The sequence below is a fragment of the Pongo abelii genome, chromosome 15 (genome assembly GCF_028885655.2).
Source record: "Pongo abelii isolate AG06213 chromosome 15, NHGRI_mPonAbe1-v2.0_pri, whole genome shotgun sequence".
NCBI lineage: Eukaryota > Metazoa > Chordata > Mammalia > Primates > Hominidae > Pongo > Pongo abelii.
Window position 1 is genome coordinate 65872636 of NC_072000.2, and position 24228 is coordinate 65896863.

The 24228-nt window shown below is 40.9% G+C and overlaps 1 protein-coding gene across 3 annotated transcripts in view; it reads left to right on the forward strand.

Annotated features, from left to right (window-relative positions):
• Positions 1 to 2245: 2245 nt before the first annotated feature.
• SNAPC1 (small nuclear RNA activating complex polypeptide 1) overlaps positions 2246 to 24228 on the forward strand; it is a 33887-nt gene continuing 11904 nt past the window's right edge. Inside the window, exons 1-9 of one of the 3 annotated variants that reach the window (XM_063715587.1) lie at positions 2356 to 2372; positions 2407 to 2571; positions 6810 to 6969; positions 7143 to 7283; positions 8565 to 8669; positions 15827 to 15985; positions 17785 to 17853; positions 18560 to 18622; positions 21946 to 22096. In XM_063715587.1, coding sequence (XP_063571657.1) covers positions 2444 to 2571; positions 6810 to 6969; positions 7143 to 7283; positions 8565 to 8669; positions 15827 to 15985; positions 17785 to 17853; positions 18560 to 18622; positions 21946 to 22096 — 976 coding nt within the window. In that variant the 5' untranslated portion in view covers positions 2356 to 2372; positions 2407 to 2443. Of the gene's footprint in view, positions 2572 to 6809; positions 6970 to 7142; positions 7284 to 8564; positions 8670 to 15826; positions 15986 to 17784; positions 17854 to 18559; positions 18623 to 21945; positions 22097 to 24228 lie in introns of all 3 variants that reach the window. The other 2 variants (XM_009249139.4, XM_054530718.2) reach the window with 2 other exon arrangements.

Consider the following 24228-nt stretch of genomic DNA (forward strand, 5'->3'; position numbering starts at 1 on the left):
CAACCCTACAAAGGTGACACATACAAGTGATCAAAGTAGTATTGTTTATAATAGCAAAATCTGGAATCTACTTAAATTTCCGTTGAGGAAATAATGAATAAGCAGTATATTTTTGCACAATAGAATATTAGATAGCAGTGAAAAGAAATGAACTACAGTTATGAGTAATAACATGAGTCAATCTTGGAAAAAAGTTTTAAAAGCAATTCAAATAATACATATTACAAATTGCAATACCTTTTTTTTTTTTTTTTGAGACAGAGTCTCACCCTGTCGCCCAGGCTGGAATGCAGTGGTGCGATCTCGGTTCACTGCAACCTCCGCCTCCCAGGTTCAAGTGGTTCTCCTGCCCTAGCCTCCCAAGTAGCTGGGATTACAGGCGCGCGCCACTACGCCTAGCTAATTTTTGTGTTTTTAGTAGAGATGGGGTTTCACTATGTTGGTCAGGCTGGTCTCGAACTCTTGACCTGGTGATCCACCCGCCTTGGCCTCCCAAAGTGCTGGGATTACAGGTGTCAGCCACTGTGCCGAGCCGGTTGCAATATCACTTTCACAAAATTCAAAACCAACCACAACTAAAAAATATACTGTTTAAATATACATACATATGTGATAAAATATATACATGAGAAAGAGAAACAAAATTCAAGGTAGTTATTTATTTATTTTTTGAGATTCGGTCTCACTCCGTAGCCCAGGATGGAGTGCAGTGGCATGATCTCGGCTCACCACTGCAACCTCTGTCTCCTGTAACCACCATCTCCCAGGCTCAAATGATCCTCCCGCCTCAGCCTCCCGAGTAGCTGGGACTGCAGGTGTGCACCACCATGCCCTGCTAATTTTCACCATGTTTCCCAGGCTGGTCTCCAACTCTTGGGCTCAAGCGATCCTCTTGCCTTTGTCTCCCAAAGTGTTGGGATTTCAGGCGTGAGCCACCGCGCCCAACCAGTAATTGTGATTAAAGTAGGGTACAGTCAAAGGAATAGGTCAGAGGAGGAAATCGCAGATTGATGTGAAGGTGTTGGTAATGTTCCGGTTCCTACACAGGTTAAAGGTGCACAGGTGTTTAACTGCTATGCTTTTTATCTCACACATCGCATAAATTTTTCTGTGACATAAAATATTACATAACATTTAAAGAACATGTCAAGTGGGCAGGGTGCAGTGGCTCACGCCTGTAATCCCAGCACTTTGGGAGGCCAAGGGGAGTGGATCACCTGAGGTTAGCAGTTCGAGACCAGCCTGGCCAACATGGTGAAACCCCGTCTCTACTAAAAATACAAACAAAACAAAATCCGGTTGGAGTGGTGTATGCCTGTAATCCCAGCTACTCGGGAGGCTGAGGCAGGAGAATCGCTTGAACTCGGGAGGCGGAGGTTGCGGTGAGCCAAGACGGCGCCACTGCACTCCGGCCTGGGCAACAAGAGCAAAACTCCGTCTCAAAACAAAAAACAAACAAATCCAAAAAACAAACAAACAAAAAAAAAGGTCAAGGATCAGAAAAGTAAAGTGAGTTGATACTCCATTTACAGACAGAAAGCCCAATGTTTTTCTATTATATCAGGATACCTCTTCTAAAGAATGATAGCATACCTTTCAATCAGAGCAATGGTCTAAAGTTCAAAATGTTACTCCATAGCTATCTCCTGGAGGAAGGAAGCTAGGTGGCAGCGTGTACACAAAAAGGCAATTCATCCAAATAATAATATAACAAGTAGGTATTTTCTGCTAAGTACTATGTAGCACAGGGGTGAATGCGTGGCAGGGCAGGAGGAGGGCTGTTTACAAGAGGGTATGAAATGCAGCTCTTCTTTTCAAAAGTGGTTGTAGAATACCAAGGCTACAAAGAGAGGGCCACACATTAAGCATCGTATTATGTGGGTACAGAGTATTAGGGTTCTCGATGACCAGAAGGAGAATGAGTGCAGTTTGTTTCCTAGCAAGCCTTCTTTAGCTTCTCTTTCCACGTGGCGGTGGGGTTGGGGTTGGGACTGTTCTTTCCTAGCTCAAAAGTTCACTTATGTCACACTAGGGTCACTTTAAAGGAGAGTGCTAGTAAGGGTAAAGTCAAGTTACATAACCTAGCGGAAAATGAAGACCTAAAACCGCTCGTGGGCAAACACACTTTAGACGTAAACCTCTTCAAAAGAAGGGTGGATCTTAGCACTCTGGGTGAAAGCAATCTCAGCCAGTAAAACATCAGAACGCTTTCACGCACGCGCAGTAAGCACACGACAGGTGGCAAGAGCCCGGATAAAGGCGGAGCTAAAGGTGCCGGATAATGCGTCACGGAGCGCGTGTGCGCACGCCGTAGGGGGCGGGCCGTTCGGGCTTGGTTTCCTGGGCGACCACCGCTGGCTAGTTCGTTAGAGGTGTGCGGGCTTAGTAGGCGTGCGGGCTTCGGAGGCGTGCGGGCTTCGGAGGCGTGCGGGCTTCGGGTGCCATGGGGACTCCTCCGGGCCTGCAGACCGACTGCGAGGCGCTGCTCAGCCGCTTCCAGGAGACGGACAGTGTACGCTTCGAGGCCTTCACGGAGCTCTGGAGAAACATGAAGTTCGGGACTATCTTCTGGTGGGTGTTTCTTGTCCACCACCCGCCTCTCCCTGCCCGCAGGTGGTGTAGAAAGTTGCCTCCTTCCCGGCGATATTGCACTTGCGAAGGGCTGAGAAGAGCGGCAGTTACCGAAGGTTGCCTCCATCACTCCTGGACCTTCCCCTGTGCTCAGGCAACGCGCTTTCCCTGCTCTATTTCATTGTGCCCTGATGGTTGTTGGGGCCTCCTCCCAAATATGCGTCTCTGCCTGGCCTCCTTTCTAAACTCTTCTCTCCTCCACCCTGACCCAGGCCACTATCATTTGCCCTTCCCCAGTCTTGTTCTAGGACACACAAGCAAAGACAAAACCCTTCAAGATGGAATTAATCTTTCCTACAACAACCAAAGTTGTCTTTTTTTTTTTTTTTTTTTTGAGACGGAGTCTCCCTTTGTCGCCCAGGCTGGAGTGCAATGGCGCGGTCTCGGCTCAGCGCAGCCCTCCGCCTCTCAGGTTCAAGTGATTCTCCTGCCTCAGCCTCCCGAGTAGCTGGGATTACAGGTGCCCGGCACCACGCCCGGCTAATTTTTTGTATTTTTAGTAGAGACGGGGTTTTACTATGTTCGCCAGACTGGTCTCGAACTCCTGACCTCGTGATCCGCCCGCCTCGGCCTCCCAAAGCGCTAGGATTACAGGAGTGAGCCACCGCACCCGGCCCAAAGTTGTTTTTCAAAAGTGCAAATTTGATTCTATCACTCCCCGGCTTATTACTCTGATTACTCTGTAGTGGTGCCTATTGCCTTTGGGATAACGCTTGAATTCTCTGACTTGCCAAGACCGTTCCTCACTGGCCTTTGCCTCTCTCTCCAGCTTCGCCTGCTAGTCCCCTCCATGCACGCACTTTCTTGCTCCAGCAGCTGCTTTTTTTTTTTGGGGGGGGGCCCTCTACAGGCTTTTCCTAATCCTGGAGTTTCCACCGCAGCTCTCGTTTTGTCCACCTTGTTCTTCACTCAGGGTTAAGCTCAAATGACTTCCTCGGGGGAAGTCTTTTTTGCTCTTCTAGACTCAGTACGCTGTTCATGTTTTTCCCCCCATAGCACACTGTTTTTATTTTATGTCACCGCTTTACACATTTTGTTGTAATGGTATAGTTGAAAAGGCAATGTGGGATTGTTAAGGGCATAGGTTATGGAACCCAATTGGCTGCATTTGATTGCAGGGTCCGCTATGACTTGGGGCAAGTTACTTGAGTTTCCCTATCTGTAAAATAGAGGCAATGATAAACCTCATAGTAGTTGTGAAGATTAAATGAGCTGATGTATTAGAAATACATTCTAAGTGCTCAATAAATGTTCATTATTATTATTTTTTTTTCTTGAGACATAGTCTCACTCTGTCACCCAGGCTGGAGTGTAGTGGTCCCATCTCCTATCACTGCAACCTCCACCTCCCGAGTTTAAGAGATTCTCCTGCCTCAGCCTCCCGAGTAGCTGGGACTACGGCTCGTGCCACCAAGCCTGGCTAATTTTTGTATTTTTAGTAGAGACGGGATTTCACCATGTTGGCCAGGCTGGTCAAATGTTCATTATTACTACCGTTTGAAAATTTTCCTTTGAAGTAGACTGACCTCTGTGAGGACAGTGACTGGATGAATCTATTTTTATTACCATAGTACATATAATATTAAAAAGGCTAAATAACTGATTTTCTGAATGAGTTAAACCTTATGATTAAAACGGTTTTTCTGAACAAAATGTAAAAACTCATTTTCTCTCTGTCAGTGGAAGCAAATTACCTTTGTAGTTTTTAAATTGCAAGGAATGGAGGATGAAGAGCTGTTTGTTGTACAGTTAATAAAAGGAGAGAGACTAATTTTTTTAAATGGCTACTAAATGCCATTTATTTATAGCTTTATTTATTGCGTAAGACAGTTATAAAAAGCAGGTATAATTATCCTTGTTTTATAGATGAGGAAATTAAGGCTTAAAGAGGTTAAGTAATTTCTCCACCATTATAAAGATAGTGGATTGTATAGCAGATGTTGGAAACTATCTGCCTGTTTCTAAAATCCGTTAATACTCCACTGTACCACTTCTTGGGGGGAAAAATGCATTTAAGGAAAACTTAGCTAAAAATGTAACATTTACATTTTCTAGTAGGGAGAACCTAAAATGATAAAAGAAGCAGGAATCACTAGAGGAGTGGTGAACTTTCTTGAGAAACTACTTTGGCTACCTTAACTAGAGTAGGTGTTTTGTATTCTTTTCCTGTATTTATTATTTGAAGACCCAAAAAGTCCTTCTACTACCCCCTTCCCTTCCACCCCTGCATTGTAATCAGATATAATACAGCCTGTATTTATGGCTGCAGAGCAAATGTCTTTATTGTTTGTTGCTGTTTTTAAAGTAAAAGTTCTACATATTTATATTTGTATAGTGTATTAGTCACTTGCATCAACACTTTGAGACATTTATTTTAGCTAATGTCTTATTTAAAATCTGGCATTTTTTATCTACTAATTTCAGGTCTTACATAGAAACCTATAATATGCACAAATGTGGCTTCATTGTTTTATCCAAAGTGGTAAGAAGACTGTTACTTTGACTTTTTTAAGGCCTTGTTTTTTAAAATTTTTTGTTAACTTAGCACAGCAGAACAGTTTCAGATAGTTTATTCATTATGCTGTTTATGTCCACAGAAAATATATGTGAACCTCGAAAATTTGAGACAGGTCTCAGTTAATTTAGAAAGGTTATTTTGCCAAGGTTGAGGACGCACCTGTGACACAGCCTCAGGAAGTCGTGTTGACATGCGCCCAAGGTGGTCATGGCACAGCTTGGTTTTGTACATTTAGGGAGACATGAGACATCAATCAATATATGTAAGAAGTACGTTGGTTTGGTCTGGAAAGGCGGGACAACTTGAAGCAAAGGCAGGAAGACTAGAAGTAGGGAGGGAGCTTTCAGGTCACAGATCGGTGATACACAAATGCTTGCGTTTTGAGTTTCTGATTAGCTTTTCCAAAGGAGGCAAATCACATATGCATCTATCTCAGTGAGCAGAGAAGTCACTTTGAATAGAATGGGAGAGGTTTGCCCTAAGCAGTTTCCACCTTGAGTTTTCCTTAGTGATCTTGGGTGCCCAAGATATTTTCCTTTCATGTACATTTCCTATGTTATTTCATTGATTGATTGCCAACAAAGCCTTGTTGCTCTCTTGGATGTTTGGACAAAGCTTTTGGTTGTATGCTGGAGTATGCTCTTCTCCCTTCCTTCTCCTTTCTTCTGATGAGCTTGCAGTGCTCTGGACAATTAGGAGTGTGGATTACTTTGTGTTGTTCTCTAACTTTTTCACATCGGCTTCCCAAGGACAGAGGAGATTTAGTGCAAATCCCTGAGAGTATTGGAGAAAATGTTCATTAGGTAAAAAGTAAAGTAGAGGTTCCTCTTCAAAGAATTTCCTTTTCCTCCCCATCTAATTAAGACTAAATAGTAACTTACCTTAGAAGCAAAATTTATTCAAAGACCTGTGCTAACATTCTTAAATACCTGCTAGCTGTAATAAAGAAATCAGTGTACTTTATGTTCTTAGCTCTCACAATTTAGCCTAAATATTTGCTCTGGCGTGCTTATACTGGTCCAAGCAAGCATTAAGTCATAGCCTGTTCTTCCTTATTTAAAAGTGTTTTTACCTTTCTCAGCATTCCACAAGTTAATCGAGACAGATACAGAATGTGAAGTCCCGTTCCAGCCAGTGGAAACCGGACACAGCAGTAAAGTAGACGCGTCAAGTTATAAATGACCCTGTCTCCTTTGTTCAGTGTAGCAAAACTGCTGACGACTGTACCCTTTTGTGCAGAAAGTAAAAAACTGGCCTTGCTGAAGAAATAAAATTTATGTTCAAGTGATACTTCTTTACAGCACCAAAGAACAAGCATTTTTGGCAATTATATATTAAAATGCACATAGTTCTGTAACATAACAATGATTATTTTAACATTATGGGTTTTAAATATTTAACCAGTAACAATTTGAAACCGCTTCCTTCTTGCTCTTCAATTTGGCAAGTAAAGTTGATGCTTTTGGAAGCTGCGTCATGTTTACCTAGTAGTTGCCTTTGCCTTGGTGTAAAATTATCTCTTTGTGCTTGAATCATGAAAGAATCGGGTATGGAATCCTCAACAAATTATAACTACTGTTTAAAGAAGTATATACTTTTGGCTTTTGTTCATTACTTATTCACTTAATGAGTCGTAATATATTTTCTCTCTGTTTATTAGTGGCAGAATGAGAAATTTAGAAAAGAACATGTTTACAAAAGAAGCTTTAGCTTTGGCTTGGCGATATTTTTTACCTCCATACACCTTCCAGATCAGAGTTGGTGCTTTGTATCTGCTATATGGATTATATAATACCCAACTGTGTCAACCAAAACAAAAGGTAATACTTAGTTATTTTTCCTTAGCAGAAATGTAAAACAAGTACCATATTTTTATAATAAATATTATATGATTAAATATGATTGAAATAAAATGCCAGTATTTTAAAATTATAATATGTTTGTGAAAAAATATTTACATTTAGTACAACGTCTTTTTTCTTCCTGGTTGCAGATCAGAGTTGCCCTGAAGGATTGGGATGAAGTTTTAAAATTTCAGCAAGATTTAGTAAATGCACAGCATTTTGATGCAGCTTATATTTTTAGGAAGCTACGACTAGACAGAGCATTTCACTTTACAGCAATGCCCAAATTGGTATGTTGCCTAAAATAATTTGGTTTTTTCAAAATGAGCAATTATACTTTATTGTCCATAAAACCTCTCAATCTCCAGAAAATGGAATGAGTATTGATAGTGTTCAAGACTTTTAGCTTTTTTTTTTTCAGACAGTCTCGCTCTGTCGCCCAGGCTGGAGTGTGGTGGCACCATCTCGGCTCACTGCAACCTCCGCCTTCCGGGTTCAAGGGATTTTCCTGCCTCAACCTCCTGAGTAGCTGGGACTACAGGCACGCGCCACCACACCAAGCTAATTTTTGTATTTTTAGTAGAGACAAGGTTTCACCATGTTGTCCAGGATGGTCTCAATCTCTTGACCTCGTGATCCATTCACCTTGGCCTACCAAGTGTTGGGATTGCAGGCCTGAGCCACTGCGCCCAGCCTGGCTTGTAACTTTGTGTGTGTGTGTGCCTTTTTGATACAGAGTCTTGCCCTGTTGCCGAGGCTGGAGTACAGTGGTGCTATCTCAGCTCACTGCAACCTCCGCCTCCAGGGTCAAGCAATACTCCTGTCTCAGTCTCCCGAGTAGCTGGGACTACAGGCGCCCTCCACCACACCTAGCTAATTTTTGTATTTTTAGTAGAGATGGGGTTTCACCATATTGCTCAGGCTGGTCTTGAACTCCTGACCTCAGGTGATCCGCCCGCCTCAGCCTCCCAAAGTGCTGCTCACCTCAGGTGAGCCACCATGCCCGGCCTTGTAGCTTTTTTAAAATAGGAGAAGGTATTTTCTAATTAGTACTTCTTTTTCTGCAAGCAAAAATGTAGCCTTTGCTTTTTAAATGCAGTGTATCTGGATGCCACATATTAAGCGAATTGTTTTGAGAACAAATTAGATTTGGCATCTGCATTTGCTCATGTCTCAAACATCAGAGGAGTTTACTGAAAGACGTACAAAATTGTTAAAAATTCTTTGGTGAAAAGTTGAAACTTCTAATAACATTTGTTTTTTTTTAATCTAGTGGTAATTGAGGCACTAGGTTGAAGAGCACTAGTTCTGGTTCTGCCATTAGCTGGCAAATTATGTAATTTCTGTCTTATCTGAATTTGTAGGCATGTGGCGTGGCATGGCATGTGAAAGGATACCTCACAAGTCTAACAGTCTTTGGAACGTGGATATTTAACAGATGTACCCTTACAGCTGCTTTTGTTTTATCTGTGTTTACTTATAGACAATTTTTAGTGCTGGCTTATATTTCAATACTTTTAAAAATACTGTTTAAAAGATACTCATTTAAAAAGACATGTGTTATCACATAGCTGTCATATAGGATGAAGAAAAAAATTCACCGAGCTGAAGTTACAGAAGAATTTAAGGACCCAAGTGATCGTGTGATGAAACTTATCACTTCTGATGTATTAGAGGTAAATTTTCTTTTATGCTCTTGAAAATTTTTAAAAATTGTTTTATTGCCAACTACATATTGAGGTTATACCTTCATCTACTGGATACGGATTTTTGTAATTAGAGAAATAGCATCCTAGAGTGGTTAAAATAGAGTATCAGACATATAATAGCCTAAATATATCAAGGCTTACAAATCTTCAAATAGCGTGAGAAAAAAAATGTAGAAGACTGGACCTGGACTGAAGATACGTGGATTCCGTTACTAAAACTATTGTTTGTATTTGACTTTAGTTAGGTCATAAAACAAGAGTTTAAAGTGACTTTACTTACTTTTTTAAAAAAAACAATATGCATGACCAGGCATGGTGGCTCACACCTGTAATCGCAGCACTTTGGGAGGCCGAGGTGGGTGGATCACGAGGTCAGGAGTTTGAGACTAGCCTGGCCAACATGGTGAAATCCCGTCTCTACTAAAAATACAAAAATTAGCCAGGCGTGGTGGCGCACGTCTGTAGTCCCAGCTACTGGGGAGGCTGAGGCTGGAGAATCACAAACCTGGGAGGTAGAGGTTGCAGTGAGCTGAGATCGCACCGCTGCACTCCAGCCTGGGCAGCAGAGCAAGACTCCGTTTTAAAAAACAAAAAAAAACAATCTGCATTTATTTCTGAGGTTTTTTTTTTTTTTTTCCACATGGAGTCTTGCTCTGTCACCCAGGCTGGAGTGCAGTGGCGTGATCTCAGCTCACTGTAACGTCCGCCTCCCAGGTTCAAGCAATTCTCCTGCCTCAGCCTCCCGAGTGGCTGGGACCACAGGCGTGTGCCACCATGCCTGGCTGATTTTTTGTATTTTTGGTAGAAACAGGGTTTTGCCGTGTTAGCTAGGATGGTCTCGATCTCCTGACCTAGTGATCTGTCTGCCCACCTCCGTCTCCCAAAGTGGTGGGATTACAGGTGTGAGCCACTGCACCCAGCCTACTTCCTGAGTTTTAACATTTATTTTAAAACCCACCATTGAAAACAGTGAGTCTGTTTTGATAGTATATTTTTGTATTTTGTTCGAGTGTATAGTATTGAGAAAAATCTTATGCATGGATAAGTAGTGTTACAAATCTTTTTAAGGATGAGTAGAAAAGCATTGCTTTGAGGTTAAAATCTCAGTACAGGGTTACAGGCTTCTAAATCAATGATATTTCAAAAGAACATATAGAGAGGAGACGAGGGGGTAAGGGGACACTTTGGTCATGCTTTTAAGTTTTCTTTAAGCCTAAATGTCTCCCTCATTACTATTAGGATTATAATATTTTATTTCATTCAGTTGTTGTGAGAATTGAAATGAGGTGATGCCTAAATAGTGCTGAGTGTGGTATAGTACACACAGTATACCCTTAATAAATGTTAATTCCCTTTTTCCCCAGCCCTACTCAGTCTTTTCTTGTATTACAATTGAAAGACAGGGATCAGATCTTAGATTTACTCAAATGTTTGTTTAGATGCCCGCATGTTCTTTCTTTTTTTTTTTTCTTTTCCCTGACACAGGATCTTCTTCTGTCACGCAGGCTGGAATGTAGTGGCACGATCTTGGCTCACAGCAACCTCTGCCTCCTAGTTTCAAGTGATTCTTGTGTCTCAACCCCCCGAGTAGCTGGGATTACAGTTGTGCACCACCATGCCCAACTAATTTTTTCTATTTTTAGTAGAGGTGAGGTTTCACTGTGTTGACCAGGTTGGTCTTGAACTCCTGGCCTCAAGCGATCTGCCTGCATTGGCCTCCTAAAGTGCTGAGTTTACAGGTGTGAGCCTCTGTGGCTGGTCACCCCCATGTTGCAATAGCATCAACCTGTCAGGTTGTTTGTAATTCAAGTAGCAAATTGATTTTTGAGAGCACTCTGGGTCTGTTCTGTAAAGTAACTTTATTTTTGAGCAAGGATTCTTAATCCCTGGCCTGGAGATGGTCCATGTCCCCTTTCCCCCACCATATTGTATGAAAAATTGATGTCATACATATGGATCCTTTTTTTTTGAGATAGATTCTCACTCTGTAGCCCAAGTTGGAGTGCAGTGGCGCAATTTTGGCTCACTGCAACCTGCAATCTCTGCCTCCAGGGCTCAAGTGATTCTCATGCCTCAGCCTCTTGAGTAGCTGGGACTACAGGTACGTGCCACCACACTCGGCTAATTTTTTGTATTTTAGATGAGGTTTCACCATGTTGCCCAGGGTGGTCTCAAACTCCTGAGCTCAGGCAATCCGCCCGCCTCGGCCTCCCAAAGTACTGCAGTTACAGACATGAGCCACCCCGCCCAGCTCATATGGATACATTTTTAGGGTGAGGTACTGTAACTATCCTCAGATTCTCAAAGGTGTTCATGTCCCCCCAAAAGGTTAAGAATTACTGTATACAAGGAACTGAATATTCCTCAATATCTGAAGACATAGTATAATGCAGGAACTCTGGGAAGATATTTTGTGTAGATTGTTTTACTTCTACAACATTTCTGCAAAATAAGTGTTTTGAAACATTTTTAATTGTTATTTTTAAAAGTAGGGGTTTCTATCCATGATTTAAAGTTGAGGAAACTGAGTTACAGAGACTAGGTTAGGAAGTAATAGAGCTAAGCTTCATACTCAGTTCTGTGTGGCTGCGGTGCCTGTTTGTTGGACAGCAAAGGACTGGTCTGAGGTGGGTCTGGGGTTAGAAATTTGTCATTCAACAAACAAATGAATGAAGTGTAACAAGAACTAGGATTTTTTTCCCTCTAGCAGCTTAGCAAGAAAGAGGTAGGAGAGAGTTTATGTAGAAAACTAAATAAGATAAAAGTACTTTGTATAATAGAAGGAATTTGCATTTTGTCTTTTTGGCAGAGGGGAGTCGTAAAGTTTTAGAGATTGGAGAGACATAATGTTTATGTTTGGGGTTGAGGTAAGGAGCTAGTTAGAGGGAATGGTTGTATACAGGAGAGGTAGCGAGCAAGGTTCCTGCTATGGAGGAGGTGGGTGTGTCTGTGATTGAGAGTCCATGGAGGGAGTAGCCTTGAGCAGAAGGCATACTTTTTCGTTTGAAACTTGAGGAAAGAAGGTGAGAATGGATTTTTATAAATCTTTATGTAGAGGAGAAATAGAAGGCAAACAGACCTGATTGCCTGAACTTTAAGAGAGCATCATGGGGGTCAGGGAACTGAGAGTTGAAAATGTTTGGAATAGCAATTGTGGAGAACGGAAGAAAGAGTTCAGGATACCAGAAAGCTGAGAAATGCTGATGTGAATCATGAAGAGAGAGTCACAGGACATTTTCAAACAGCAAGACATTATTCTTATCAATATTCTAATGAAAAAAGGCGATTTGAACCCAGTTGGTTACAATTTCTTTTTTTTAATTTTTGAGACAGGATCTTGCTTCATCACCGCGGCTGGAGTGCAGTGGAGACCCTCAGTCTCCTGGGCTTAAGTGATCCTCCCACCTCAGCCTGCTGAGTAGCTAGGCCCTCACCACCATGCTGGCTAATTTTTTTTTTTTCCGAGACGGTGTCTTGCTCTGTGTCCCAGCCTGAAGTGCAGTGGTATGATCTTGGCTCACTGCATCTGCCACCCAGGTTCAAGCGATTCTCCTGCCTCAGCCTCCTGAATACCTGGGATTACAGGCGTGTGCCACCACGCCAGGCTAATCTTTGTATTTTTAGTAGAGGCAGGGTTTTGGCATCTTGGGCAGGCTGGTCTTGAACTCCTGACCTCATGATCCACCCACCTTGGCCTCCCACAGTGCTGGGATTATAGGCATGAGCCACCATGGTTGGCCGGTTATAATTTTTCTGACTGTTGACCAGTTTGGTGGTAGAATGTAAATATTTTTTCAACGTATCTTTTTCAACATGCTTTTTCATTCTAAGCTCTTTTAAGTTGGGGGTGATGAACAAAGGTCTACTCTTTTAGAGTGAATAGAGAAGTGTATCAGAAGGGTCAGGCTATGAAATGCCTATACCTGGAAGCTTTTAGGAATGGAATAGTCTGTGAAGTTATCCTGGCTCTGTCGGATCTCAGGCTTGTGACATAATTGCTTTGAGAGCCTTGTCCCTTGATACTTCATGGCTGTATATCTTTTGTCCTAGCATAGCCTGTGATCCATTCTCACTGATAATTCTTAAATTTAATACTTTTAAATTTTCCTTCTACTGCCTGCAACTGCTATTAAGTCTTCATTTCAGAAGATCTGAATGCTGGTCATGATTCTGGCACTTGTTCTAGTTTTGTGGTTAAGGAGGCATAATAAAATGAAAAGAGAACAGGGTACTGAATCAAAACATTTGACTTCTAATTCTAGCCCGCTGCTATGTAAGTAGGCCCTTGAGCAAATTATTTCATTTCTATTTCTTCATTTATACAGTTATAATAATGGACATTGTGTGCTGAGTACTCACCATATGCCTGGAACTATGCTAGATGTTTTATGTATGTTATCTCACTAATTACCATAGTAACCCTGCAGAGGAGGTGGTATTTCCCTAGTTTTTTTTTTTTTTTTTTTTTTTCCGAGATGGAGTCTCCCTCTGTCGCCCAGGCTGGAGTGCGATCTTGGCTCACTGCAAGCTCTGCCTCCCGGGTTCATGCCATTCTCCTGCATCAGCCTCCCGAGTAGATGGGACTACAGGCGCCCGCCACCATGCCCAGCTAATTTTTTGTATTTTTTTAGTAGAGACAGGGTTTCACCGTGTTAGCCAGGATGGTCTTGATCTCCTGACCTCGTGATCTTCCCGCCTCGGCCTCCCAAAGTGCTGGGATTACAGGTGTGAGCCACTGTGCCTGGCCTTTTTTTTTTTTTTTTTTTTTTAAGACAGAGTTTCCCTCTTACTGCACAGGCTGGAGTGCAGTGGCACGATCTCAGCTCACTGCAACCTCCACCTCCCCACCTCCCAGGTTCAAGCAATTCTCCTTCCTCCGCCTCCCGAGTAGCTCGGACAACAGGCACCCGCCACCATGCCCGGCTAATTTTTTGTATTTTTATTAGAAATGGGGTTTCACTATGTTGGCCAGGCTGGTCTCGAACTCCTGACCTCAGGTGATCTGCCTACCTTGGCCTTCCAAAGTGCTGGGATTACAGGCATGAGCCATTGTGCCCGGCCCCCAGTTTTAAAAATAAGGAAACTGAGGTTTAGAGAAGTTAAGTAGTTTGTATAAGGTGAGGCACAATAAGGTACAGACACTGTGTTTGAATGTGCAAGTCTATAAGGCTCCAAAGTCCATGCACTGTCTTTTATTTCTTATTTAATTTTCTTTTTTTTTTTTTTGTTTTAAAGAGTGGGGGTCTTGCTATGTTGCCTGAGTTGGCCTTGAATTCCTGGGCTCAAGCCATCCTCATGCCTCAGCCTTCTGAGTAGCTGGGACTACAGGTGCACACTACCGTGCCTGGCTTCTTTAATCTTGTATAGTGCTTTACATTCTACAGAATACTTTCACCTGTGTAAGCTTGTTTAATACTTAACAATGGTGGGTTTGTTCATTTTGTACAAATGCGAAACGTGAACGTGATTCTTAGGTTGAGGGACTTCCCCGTTGTCATCCATTGAGCAAATGACAGAGCTCAGATTCAAAAACTGTGGTCTTTCTCTATCACATGAAGTAAAAATAATGAGAGTATAGCCACTGTAAACTGTAAAGAGTTAGGGGCTCTCCATGTCTGGACACTGTTCTCCCATTGCAGATCCTGCATATATGAGCACTCACCACTATTGATCAGTTTCTCATTTTTTTTTTTTTTTTTTTTTGAGGGACGGAGTTTCACTCTTGTTGCGCAGGCTGGAGTGCAATGGTGCGATCTTGGCTCACCGCAACCTCTGCCTCCCAGGTTCCAGTGATTCTCCTGCGTCAGCCTCCCGAGTAGCTGCGATTACAGGCATGTGCCACCACACCCGGCTAACTTTGTATTTTTAGTAGAGATGGGGTTTCTCCATGTTGGTCTGGCTGGTCTCGAACTCCAGACCTCAGGTGATCTGGCCGCCTCGGCCTCCCAGAGTGCTGGGATTACAGGAGTCAGCCACTGTGCCTGGCCTAGTTTCTCATTTCTTGAACAGGTGTTGATTCTACCAAAATCTGGAAATGAATTGAGTGGTCTGAGTTAGGGATGACTCAGATGTTGCAATGTCCATCTGTGATGGAAGTGTCAGTAGTTCTCTCTTGATCTTAGAGCCAAGTCCCTATGCCAGGTTTTCTTAAGTCCACCTGTAGTATGCTGTCTTTTTCCTTACTCCACAGATCTGCCCATTTGGCTGGAGATTTTTGGTGGAAGAAGATCTAATAAATAATGCCACAAATGGTGTCATAAATCACCCTCTATTTCTTTCTTTTTTTTTTTTTTTTTTTTTTGAGATGGAGTCTTGCTCTGTTGCCCCTGCTGGAGTGCAGTGGCGGTGCGATCTTGACTCACTGCAACCTCCGCCTCCCAGATTCAAGCAATTCTCCTACCTCAGCCTCCCAGGTAGCTGGGATTACAAGTGCCCACCCCCATACCTGGCTAATTTTTGTATTTTTAGCAGAGACGGGGTTTCACCATGTTGGCCAGTCTGGTCTTGAACTCCTGATCTCATGATCCTCCCACCTTGGCCTCCCAAAGTGCTGGGATTATAGGCATGAGCCACCACACCCGGCCTACCCTCTGTATCTTTTAATCCTGAATCTTATCGGTGAAGCAATGGTGAAGCTTATGGGAACAGGCACATAGGTTTTGGGATTTCTGTGGCAGGTTGGATGAGAGTCGTTACATAGGAATTTCCAGCAGAGCATAAAGGACTATGTAAATATTCTTAACGTGACAATATGATATAAAAATATCTTAGTTATCAGTAGCGATATTACTGATATGTCATGCTACAAATAATTGTGATATTCTAGAATGGAATTGTATGTTGACTGATTTGTCTTTCCCCAACGTCTTCCCATAAGTGTATCTTATATCTTAGTTAATGTTTGTTGAGGTAAGTCAGTAAATCCATACCTCTGGAATCCATACCTCTGTGTTAATGAAGTTGTACTATTTTGATTACATGATTATGTTATTTTCAATATACTGTAGCATGTTATTCCCTATCAACTGGAAGTCTCTTTGGAAGGTGACTGTTTTGTGTTGGTTTTGCCTTTTAGTTTCTCCTCAAAAAGTGAAGAAATAAAGGACTCATCTTTTTACTTTTAGGAAATGCTGAATGTTCATGATCATTATCAGAACATGAAACGTGTAATTTCAGTTGATAAGTCCAAGCCAGATAAAGCCCTCAGCTTGATAAAGGATGATTTTTTTGACAATATTAAGAACATAGTTTTGGAGCATCAGCAGTGGCAGAAAGACAGAAAGGTATGCAATCACTTGTTTGGTGCCTCACCATTGTATTTTACACGAATGTTTATCCATGGATGATAATGTTGAGAGGCAGCCTAGTTTTAGAGGCTGTAATCCTGTGGAGCTAAGATTTAGAGGGCTTGGCTTTTCTAGTTCCACTTTTGTCACTTATTAGGTATGTGATGTTATTTAACCTTATAAATGGAGTATATATGTATTTTTTTTTTTTTGGTAGAACAGTAAATAATCTTGTTATACCACAGATTTATTACAGACTTTATAATTTGGCATTTTTTAGGGGTTGCACACTCAGTCTTTGGGCTAAATCCTGCACGCAGATGTGTTTTGTTTGGCATAGTGTTGATTCTAACACTGTTTAAAATTTTTGAGTTAATTACCAACTTTTAAGCATTTGTGGGCTTCACCTAAAATTCTAGACATACAACTTCTCTTAAAATTCAGAAGGTCTGGTAACACTGATTCCACTTTGCTGCATGACAGCAGACGGTGGGACCTGAGTGGTGGCTTTTCCTACTGTGATAGGGCAGGTGTTTCTCTGTTTACACATTGTCTACCTGGTATGGTTTATCTTTTTGCAAGTCTGATCAACACAGATCTTCAACTTAGTTTATTTAACCAAAAGTATTGGTGCTAGAGCTACCCATATTTCACATTAGCCTTTTCCAGCTAGAGAAACTTTTTTACCCTGGAAACCTAAAGGCTAGCCTTGTGAAATTTACTTTTGAAACTATTACTCCATCTTATTTTAGTAAATCTAGGAAAAAAAATTTTTTTAAAGTAAGCAATTTCTGATTACTTACTATGTGTCTTGATAATGTGTTGGTGTTTTCACAAATGCCACACAGATATTGTTATCTATATATTGTTTTTCAGAAAGATTTCTTGCTACTTTTTCACTTTCTGTTATATAAAGGAAGCTGGCTCAAAACTTAATTTTAGAAAAGATAAACAAGGAAACTGATAAGATGATAGTCTTGGGAAGAAGAAAATAACTATTCCTCTGCATTTATTTTAATGAGAGATAGCAAGTTTTAGAATGTTTGGATACTTTAAGTCCTACAAATAGGTTACACAAATGACTTAGGCATTTAATGTAAAAATTTGTTGGTATTCTTTATATATATGTATATAGACAGGGTCTTGCTCTGTCACCCTGGCTGGAATGCAGTGGCATGACTACAGCTCACTGCAGCCTCAACCTTCCAGGCTTAAGTGATCCACCCACCTCAGCCTTCTGTGTTACTGGGTTTGCAGACATGTGCCACCCATGCCCAACTAATTTTTTTTTGTTTTTTGTAGAGACAGGGTCTTGCTATGTTGCCAGGGATAGAACCAGTTTAGTTTTAATTTTTTTTTTGTAGAGATGGGGTCTTGCTATGTTGCCCAGGCTGGTTTGGAACTCCTGGCCTCAAGCGATCCTCCCACCTCAGCCTCCCAAAGTATTAGGATTACAGGATTAGCCACCATGCATAGCCAGTATGCTCTTTTAATAGATAAACTCTCTTCAAAGAGCATTACTACAAGCTCTGAAAACCTGAAGGAAAGGAGAATAAGCCCGTTTTCTTACTACCACATAAAGACTACCACATTAGTTAGGAGGATTTAAGCATTTTATTGATGAATTGTAGAACATTTTGAAACCTGTGATCTTAAGGTTAGGTGGTATATAATGTGAATGATCTTTTAGTTTTTCATTTATTAAAAATGATTTCTCACTGTTCTAAAATTGATTTGCAGTTAATTGAATTGTAAATTTGTGTGTGTGTGTGTATGTATCTTTTTTGCTCTTTTAGAATCCATCCTTAAAATCAAAAATGAATGATGGAGAAGAAAAAATGGAAGGAAATTCGCAAGAAACAGAGGTCAGAAAACTTTGCAATTCATATTATGTGTGGCTGTGATTCTGTATACTGAGCATTGTGACCCATGGTCAGTATTATAAGACATATAAGAGAAAATTCTGAATCATGCTTCTGTGAAAAGGTAGTTTGTTCTTTACTGGAAGCCTTGTGGAGGCCACATCAGGTGTAGGTTGGGAGAGAGGATGATAATAGTTTTCCGCAGGGAAAGGACAGCTTGACTATGGAAGGTGCCCTCAGTTCGTAGAGGATCGGGATCAGGCTTTTGTAATATATCTTTTCTCACTTGTCAGCCTTTCAACCAGTGTAGAGCCCAAGCTATTATACTATATACTGCTTCCTGCCTCCAGAGTTTTCATCCATCTTAGTGGATGAGACAAGGAGCCGTCTTTGAGTATAGGCAGATGAGGAGGGAATGGCAGTTCAGGGTTCTGCCTGATCACCCAGGCTTTCATTCATACTGTCCTCCTTGAATCCTGAATGAAAATGATCTCTAACTATGGGGATGGTGTTATGGCACCTGCTACATCTGTGAGAGAATATGGTGTATGTCTATGTGTGTGTACTCAATGTATACCCAATGTATGTTAGTTTCTTTTACCCTACATTCTGTCTGAAATCTTACTTCTGATAATAAATACTTGAGTATTCAGTTTTTCACCTAATGTTTGTGTGTTTTAACTTTTTTTCCTTCTTATTTTACATCCAGAGATGTGAAAGGGCAGAATCGTTAGCGAAAATAAAATCAAAGGCCTTTTCAGTTGTCATACAGGTAAGTTATTCTTTAATAAGGTAATTTGGAACTTGACTGCTTTTTAAATTATATTTCAATTTTTCATCAAAGTAGTAATACATGTACTTAGTTTTAAAAGTCAAATAATGCTAGAGAGATTATATAGCACAACAATCCCCTTCTCTGCCACTTCCCACCCTTGTATGCCTAACCTTGAGAGGCAGCATCTTTGACTTCTTCTCTTTTAGCAGTTTCTTCTGATATTTACCTGGAATTTTGATGCCATTCCTTTATTGTCTTCCAGCTTCTAGTATTTCTGATTTTGGAAGGTTTTAGGTTTTGCTTTGTCCCTGGAGTTCTGAAATTTCATTTAATACATATAATGTAACTTGGTGTACATCTTTTTTGTTTATTGCCCTTGGCACTCATGGTGACCTCCTTTCAATCTGATATCCTTCAGTTCTGAAGAAGTTTCTGTATTGTTTCTTTGATACAAATGTTCTTTCCTGCATCTTTTCTCTTCTTCAGCTTTTCTTATTTTTCTCTTCTATTTCCAGTCTCTGTCTCATTTTCTATTTTCAGGTAGATTTCTTAGGCTTTTATCTTCTGAACCATTATATTGATTTAAAAAAATTTCCCCTGATATTTTTTCATTACCAATAATTTTTTTTGTTCTCTGAATGTTTCTTGTTTTATTTTTTTTAACGTATTTTTCTTTTTCACAGGATGCAATAACTTTTTCTCTTCAAGGGTATTAACTACAGTTTTTTTTGATGGTTCCTCCTATTTCCTTTGAGTTCTTTTTTTTCTATTTGTTTGAACTCTTTCCCTTTGTTGGCTTTTTTTTTTTTTGAGACGGAGTTTTGCTCTTGTTGCCCAGGCTGGAGTGCAGTGATGTAATTTTGTCTCACTGCAACCTCCGCCTCCCAGGTTCAAGTGCTTCTCCTGCCTCAGCCTCTTGAGTAGCTGGGATTACAAAGGCATGCGTCACCACGCATGGCTAATTTTGTATTTTTAGTAGAGTTGGGGTTTCTCCATGTTCACCAGGCTGGTCTCGAACTCCCGACCTCAGGTGATCCACCTGCCTCGGCCTCCCAAAGTGCTGGGATTACAGGCGTGAGCCAGTGCACCTGGCGCATTTTGTTGGCTTTTTAAAAATGATTGAAGATCCTCAGATGTCTTTTCATATTTAAGGGTGGTCAAGAGGAGATCAAGAGCTTATCTAACCTCTAGATTTCTTTGTCTTGGATCTAGTTATTTAGAGAGCAATCTTTCACTCCCTTGTCTAGGGGAGGAGGGTGGGAAATAAGCCCAGCTGCCAATGTTTTGGGAGCCTACAGAGAGAATCAGCCACGAGGCTCACCATTCCTTATGCAGGTTTCACTCAGCCCCTCTATTTTCGATAAGAGGCCTCATCTCCTTCCTCACCTACACCAGTTTCCTTTGAGCCCGCAGCCTTTCTCGTTTAGCCTCTTCAGGGAGCAGGCCTTCTGTTTTGTACAGGAGATCAGTTGCCTAGCTCTGAGGTTGAGGAATGAGACACTATTTTCTATAGATTTTCAATGCACCTTCCTGTTTTTTCAGTCCCACCTCAGCCTTCCAAAGTGCTAGGATTACAGATGTGAGCCACTGTGCCCAGCCCTTTGCCCATTTTTTAATGGGGTGGTTTTTTGTTTGTTGAATTAATTTTCTTATAGATTATGAATATTAGACCTTTATTGAATGCAAAGTTTGTGACTATTTTCTCTCATTTTGTAGGTTGTCTGTTTACTTTGTTGTTTCTTTTGTTGTACAGAGGCTCTGTAGTTTAATTAGGTCTCACTTGTCAATTTTTGTTGTCAACTCTGTCAACCATCAGGTGGTTGTAGGTGTGTGGCTTTATTTCTGAGTTCTCTGTCCTGTTCCATTGGTCTGTGTGTCTGTTTTTGTACCAGTACCATGCTGTTTTGGTTACTGTAGTGTATCTGGTTTCTGCATCCATGGATTGAACCAATTGTGGATTGAAAATATTTGAAAAAAAAAATGCATCTGTACCAAATATGTATGGACTTTTTTCCTTGCCATTATTCCTTGAATAATATGACAATCATTTACACAGTATTAGGTATTATAAGTAATCTAGAGATGATTAAAAGTATATGGGAGGAAGTGCATAGGTTATATGCAAATACTACACAATTTTATATCAGGAATTTGAGCTTCTCTGAATTTTGGTATCTGAAGGAAGTCCTGGAACTAATCCTCCATGGATACTGAGAGACAGCTATACGTGGTTGCTTTTTAAGAATTGTTGGCCGGGCGCAGTGGCTCATGCCTGTAAGCACTTTGGGAGGCAGAGGTGGGCGGATCATGAGGTCAGGAGATCAAGACCATCCTGGCTAACACGGTGAAACCCCATCTCTACTAAAAATACAAAAAATTAACCGGGTGTGGTGGTGGGCACCAGTAGTCCCAGCTACTCGGGAGGCTAAGGCAGGAGAATGGTGTGAACCCCGGGAGGTAGAGGTTGCAGTGAGCTGAGGTCGTGCCACTGCACTCCAGCCTGGGTGACAAAGCAAGACTCCGTCTCAAAAGAAAAAGAGAAAAGAAAAAAGAATTGTTAATACCTGTATTGCATATACAGCATTAACTGAAAATTCTTTGCTTAAGCAAGTAAGGGAATTCACCTACTGATGTAACAAAACAAATCTTTAGCCAGGATTGGCTAAAGATATCTGTGTCTCAGACAAAGCTGTCATTAAGACTGGCCCTCCATTTTCACTGCCGTCAAGTGCTGTTTTCCTGACAGCTCCAGCCTTGCATGTTCCCAGCTTTAGCTTCCAAGGCAAGAAAGAATTTTTCCTTCTTAATAGTTAGACAATTCCAAAAATAGCATTTCATTAGCCATGATACATACCACATACCCTGCCTGCTTGCCTCCCTACTCCCAACAAATTACCCTGGCCATGGGGATGTTAAACTCACTGCGGCCAGATCTGGGCCACATGGCCAAACCTGGAGCCAAGCGCGAAGTACTTCTACTTGGAATGTGTGGTAGTGCCTAAGGGAAATAAATTTATTAGAAGATGCCTCTACACCTTTGTTGCCCAACCATGCCAGATAATAGAACAACTTCATTTTAAGCCCATGTGAGTAGATGGTAATGACAGCTGCAGGAAACTTCAGGTTATAAAAATAAGAGACTATTTACATGACACAGGTAGTTATAGTAAACCAGCCAGGGGTAATGGTAAAGTACTTTATGAGACAGATATTTCTGTAAATCTTTCCTCATCTTTGATTGTACATTTTGTCTTCCTCTGAATTACCTATCATTTGGATTCATTTTATAATTTATTGGTTAATTGGATTGTACTCTTAAGGCATCCAAATCAAGAAGGCATCGTCAAGTTAAACTTGACTCTTCTGACTCTGATTCTGCATCTGGTCAAGGGCAAGTCAAAGCAACTAGGAAAAAAGAGAAGAAAGAAAGATTGAAACCAGCAGGAAGGAAGATGTCTTTCAGAAACAAAGGTAACTTTTTAAAGTCTTACTAAGATTCAACAAAGGATAATGGGTTTTATTTACATCTTTGACTCATCTTTACTTACTTGTTAAGAAGGATTAGATACTTGTTTGAGAACATTTTTGTGAGATTTAATATTAAAAATAAATTCTGTTAGATTCTTGGAATCTTATTGCTTGAAAGGGATCCTAGGAATCATATCAAATGTATCATTTTATAGATGATGAAATTTTGGCCTGGCCGGGTGCTATGGTTCATGCCTGTAATCCCAGCACTTTGAGAGGCCTAGGTGGGCGGATCACTTGAGGTCAGGAGTTCAAGTCCAGCCTGGCCAACATGGTGAAACCCTGTTTCTACTAAAAATATAAAAGTCGGGCATGGTAGCGCATGCCTGTAATCCCAGCTACTTGAGAGGCTGAGGCACGAGAATTGCTTGAACCCGGAAGGCGGAGGTTGCAGTGAGCTGAGATCATGTCACTTCACTCCAGCGTAGGTGACAGAGCAAGACTCTCTCAAAAAAAAAAAAAAAAAAAAAAAAAAATTTAGGCCTATACAGATTAAATAACTTGTCTAAAGTGATATATCAATTAATAGCTAGATAGTTATGAAATTAGTCTAGAATTATCCAGTGCACTTTTTTTTTTTTTTTTTGAGAGGGAGTTTTGCTCTTGTTGCCCAGGCTGGAGTGCAATGGCACGATCTTGGCTCACTGAAACCTCCGCCTCCGAGGTTCAAGCAATTCTCCTGCCTCAGCCTCCTGAGTAGCTGGGACTACAGGCACCTGCCACCATACCCAGCTAATTTTTTTTTGTATTTTTTTTAGTAGAGATGGGGTTTCACCATGTTGGCCAGGCTGGTCTTGGACTCCTGACCTCAGGTGATCCACCTGCCTTGGCCTCCCAAAGTGCTGAGATTACAGGCATGAGCCACCATACGCGGCCTCCAGTGCATATTTTAGTAGTAATTTTTGTGTGTGAATCAAACTTATTTGTAGAATGAGATATAAATAATGCATTCTATAAACCATGTTTCTTTTTAGCTGTATTAAGATGTCCTTTTTCTTTGACACAGTGTATCTGTAAAATTACCTTTCTTCTTAAGGAAATAACTTTCGTATGTATTTCAATAGTTTGGTTTTTTTGTTTTTTTTGTTTTGTTTTCTTGAGACAGAGTCTTGCTGTGTTGCCCAGGCTGGAGTGCAGTGGCGCGATCTCGGCTCACTGCAACCTTTGTCTCCCGGGTTCAAGCGATTCTCCTGTCTCAGCCTCCCAATTAGCTGGGACTATAGGCGCCCGCCACCACGCCTGGGTAATTTTTTTTTGTGTTTTTAGTAGAGACGGGGTTTCACTATGTTGGCCAGTCTGGTCTTGAACTCCTGACTTTGTGATTCGCCCGCCTTGACCTCACAAAATGCTGGGATTACAGGCGTGAGCCACCTCACCCGGCAATAGTTTGGTTTTTTTAAAATTGTGTGAATAATGTATATGCACCCTACATAAATTTGGAATTTGACTAACAGGTTTACTTAAGGTGAGAGAAAAAGGAGCATAAGAAACAGTAAATATTTAATGACTAATAACGAAATTCACTGTCAACTACTGCAGGAATATATGAAGATAAGTTAACAGCCTTTTAGCATTTTTTCCTCTATATTGAAGCAATGGAGGGAGAACTGAAGTTAAATACCTTTAATATGTCCCAGATATGATTAAGTTGTATAACAGTAGTTTGAAGTGCACTGAGAATTCAGAGGAGATACCATATTTGTTAAGTATGATCAAGAAATAGTTCAAAAGGAGATTTTTCTACTTGCTTTCACAATGCTAAAGGATATTGTGAAGAAAATTGTTAGACTAAACTCACTTATGAGTATTACTGAAAAAATCCTAAGTCACATGTATCAAAAATAATCCTAGACACAAAAACACCTTGACTGAGTACACTTATTTCAGGATGCATTCAGAATCTATTAATATGATTTACCACATCAATAGGTTAAAGGGGAAAATGTGAATTTAATAGTTACCAAAGAAGACATTTGATAATATCTACCATCCATTCTTGATTTAAAAAAAAAAAAATCCTCTAGATCAAGGAGTCAGCAAACTGTTTCTGTAAAGGGCCAGGTAGTAAATATTTT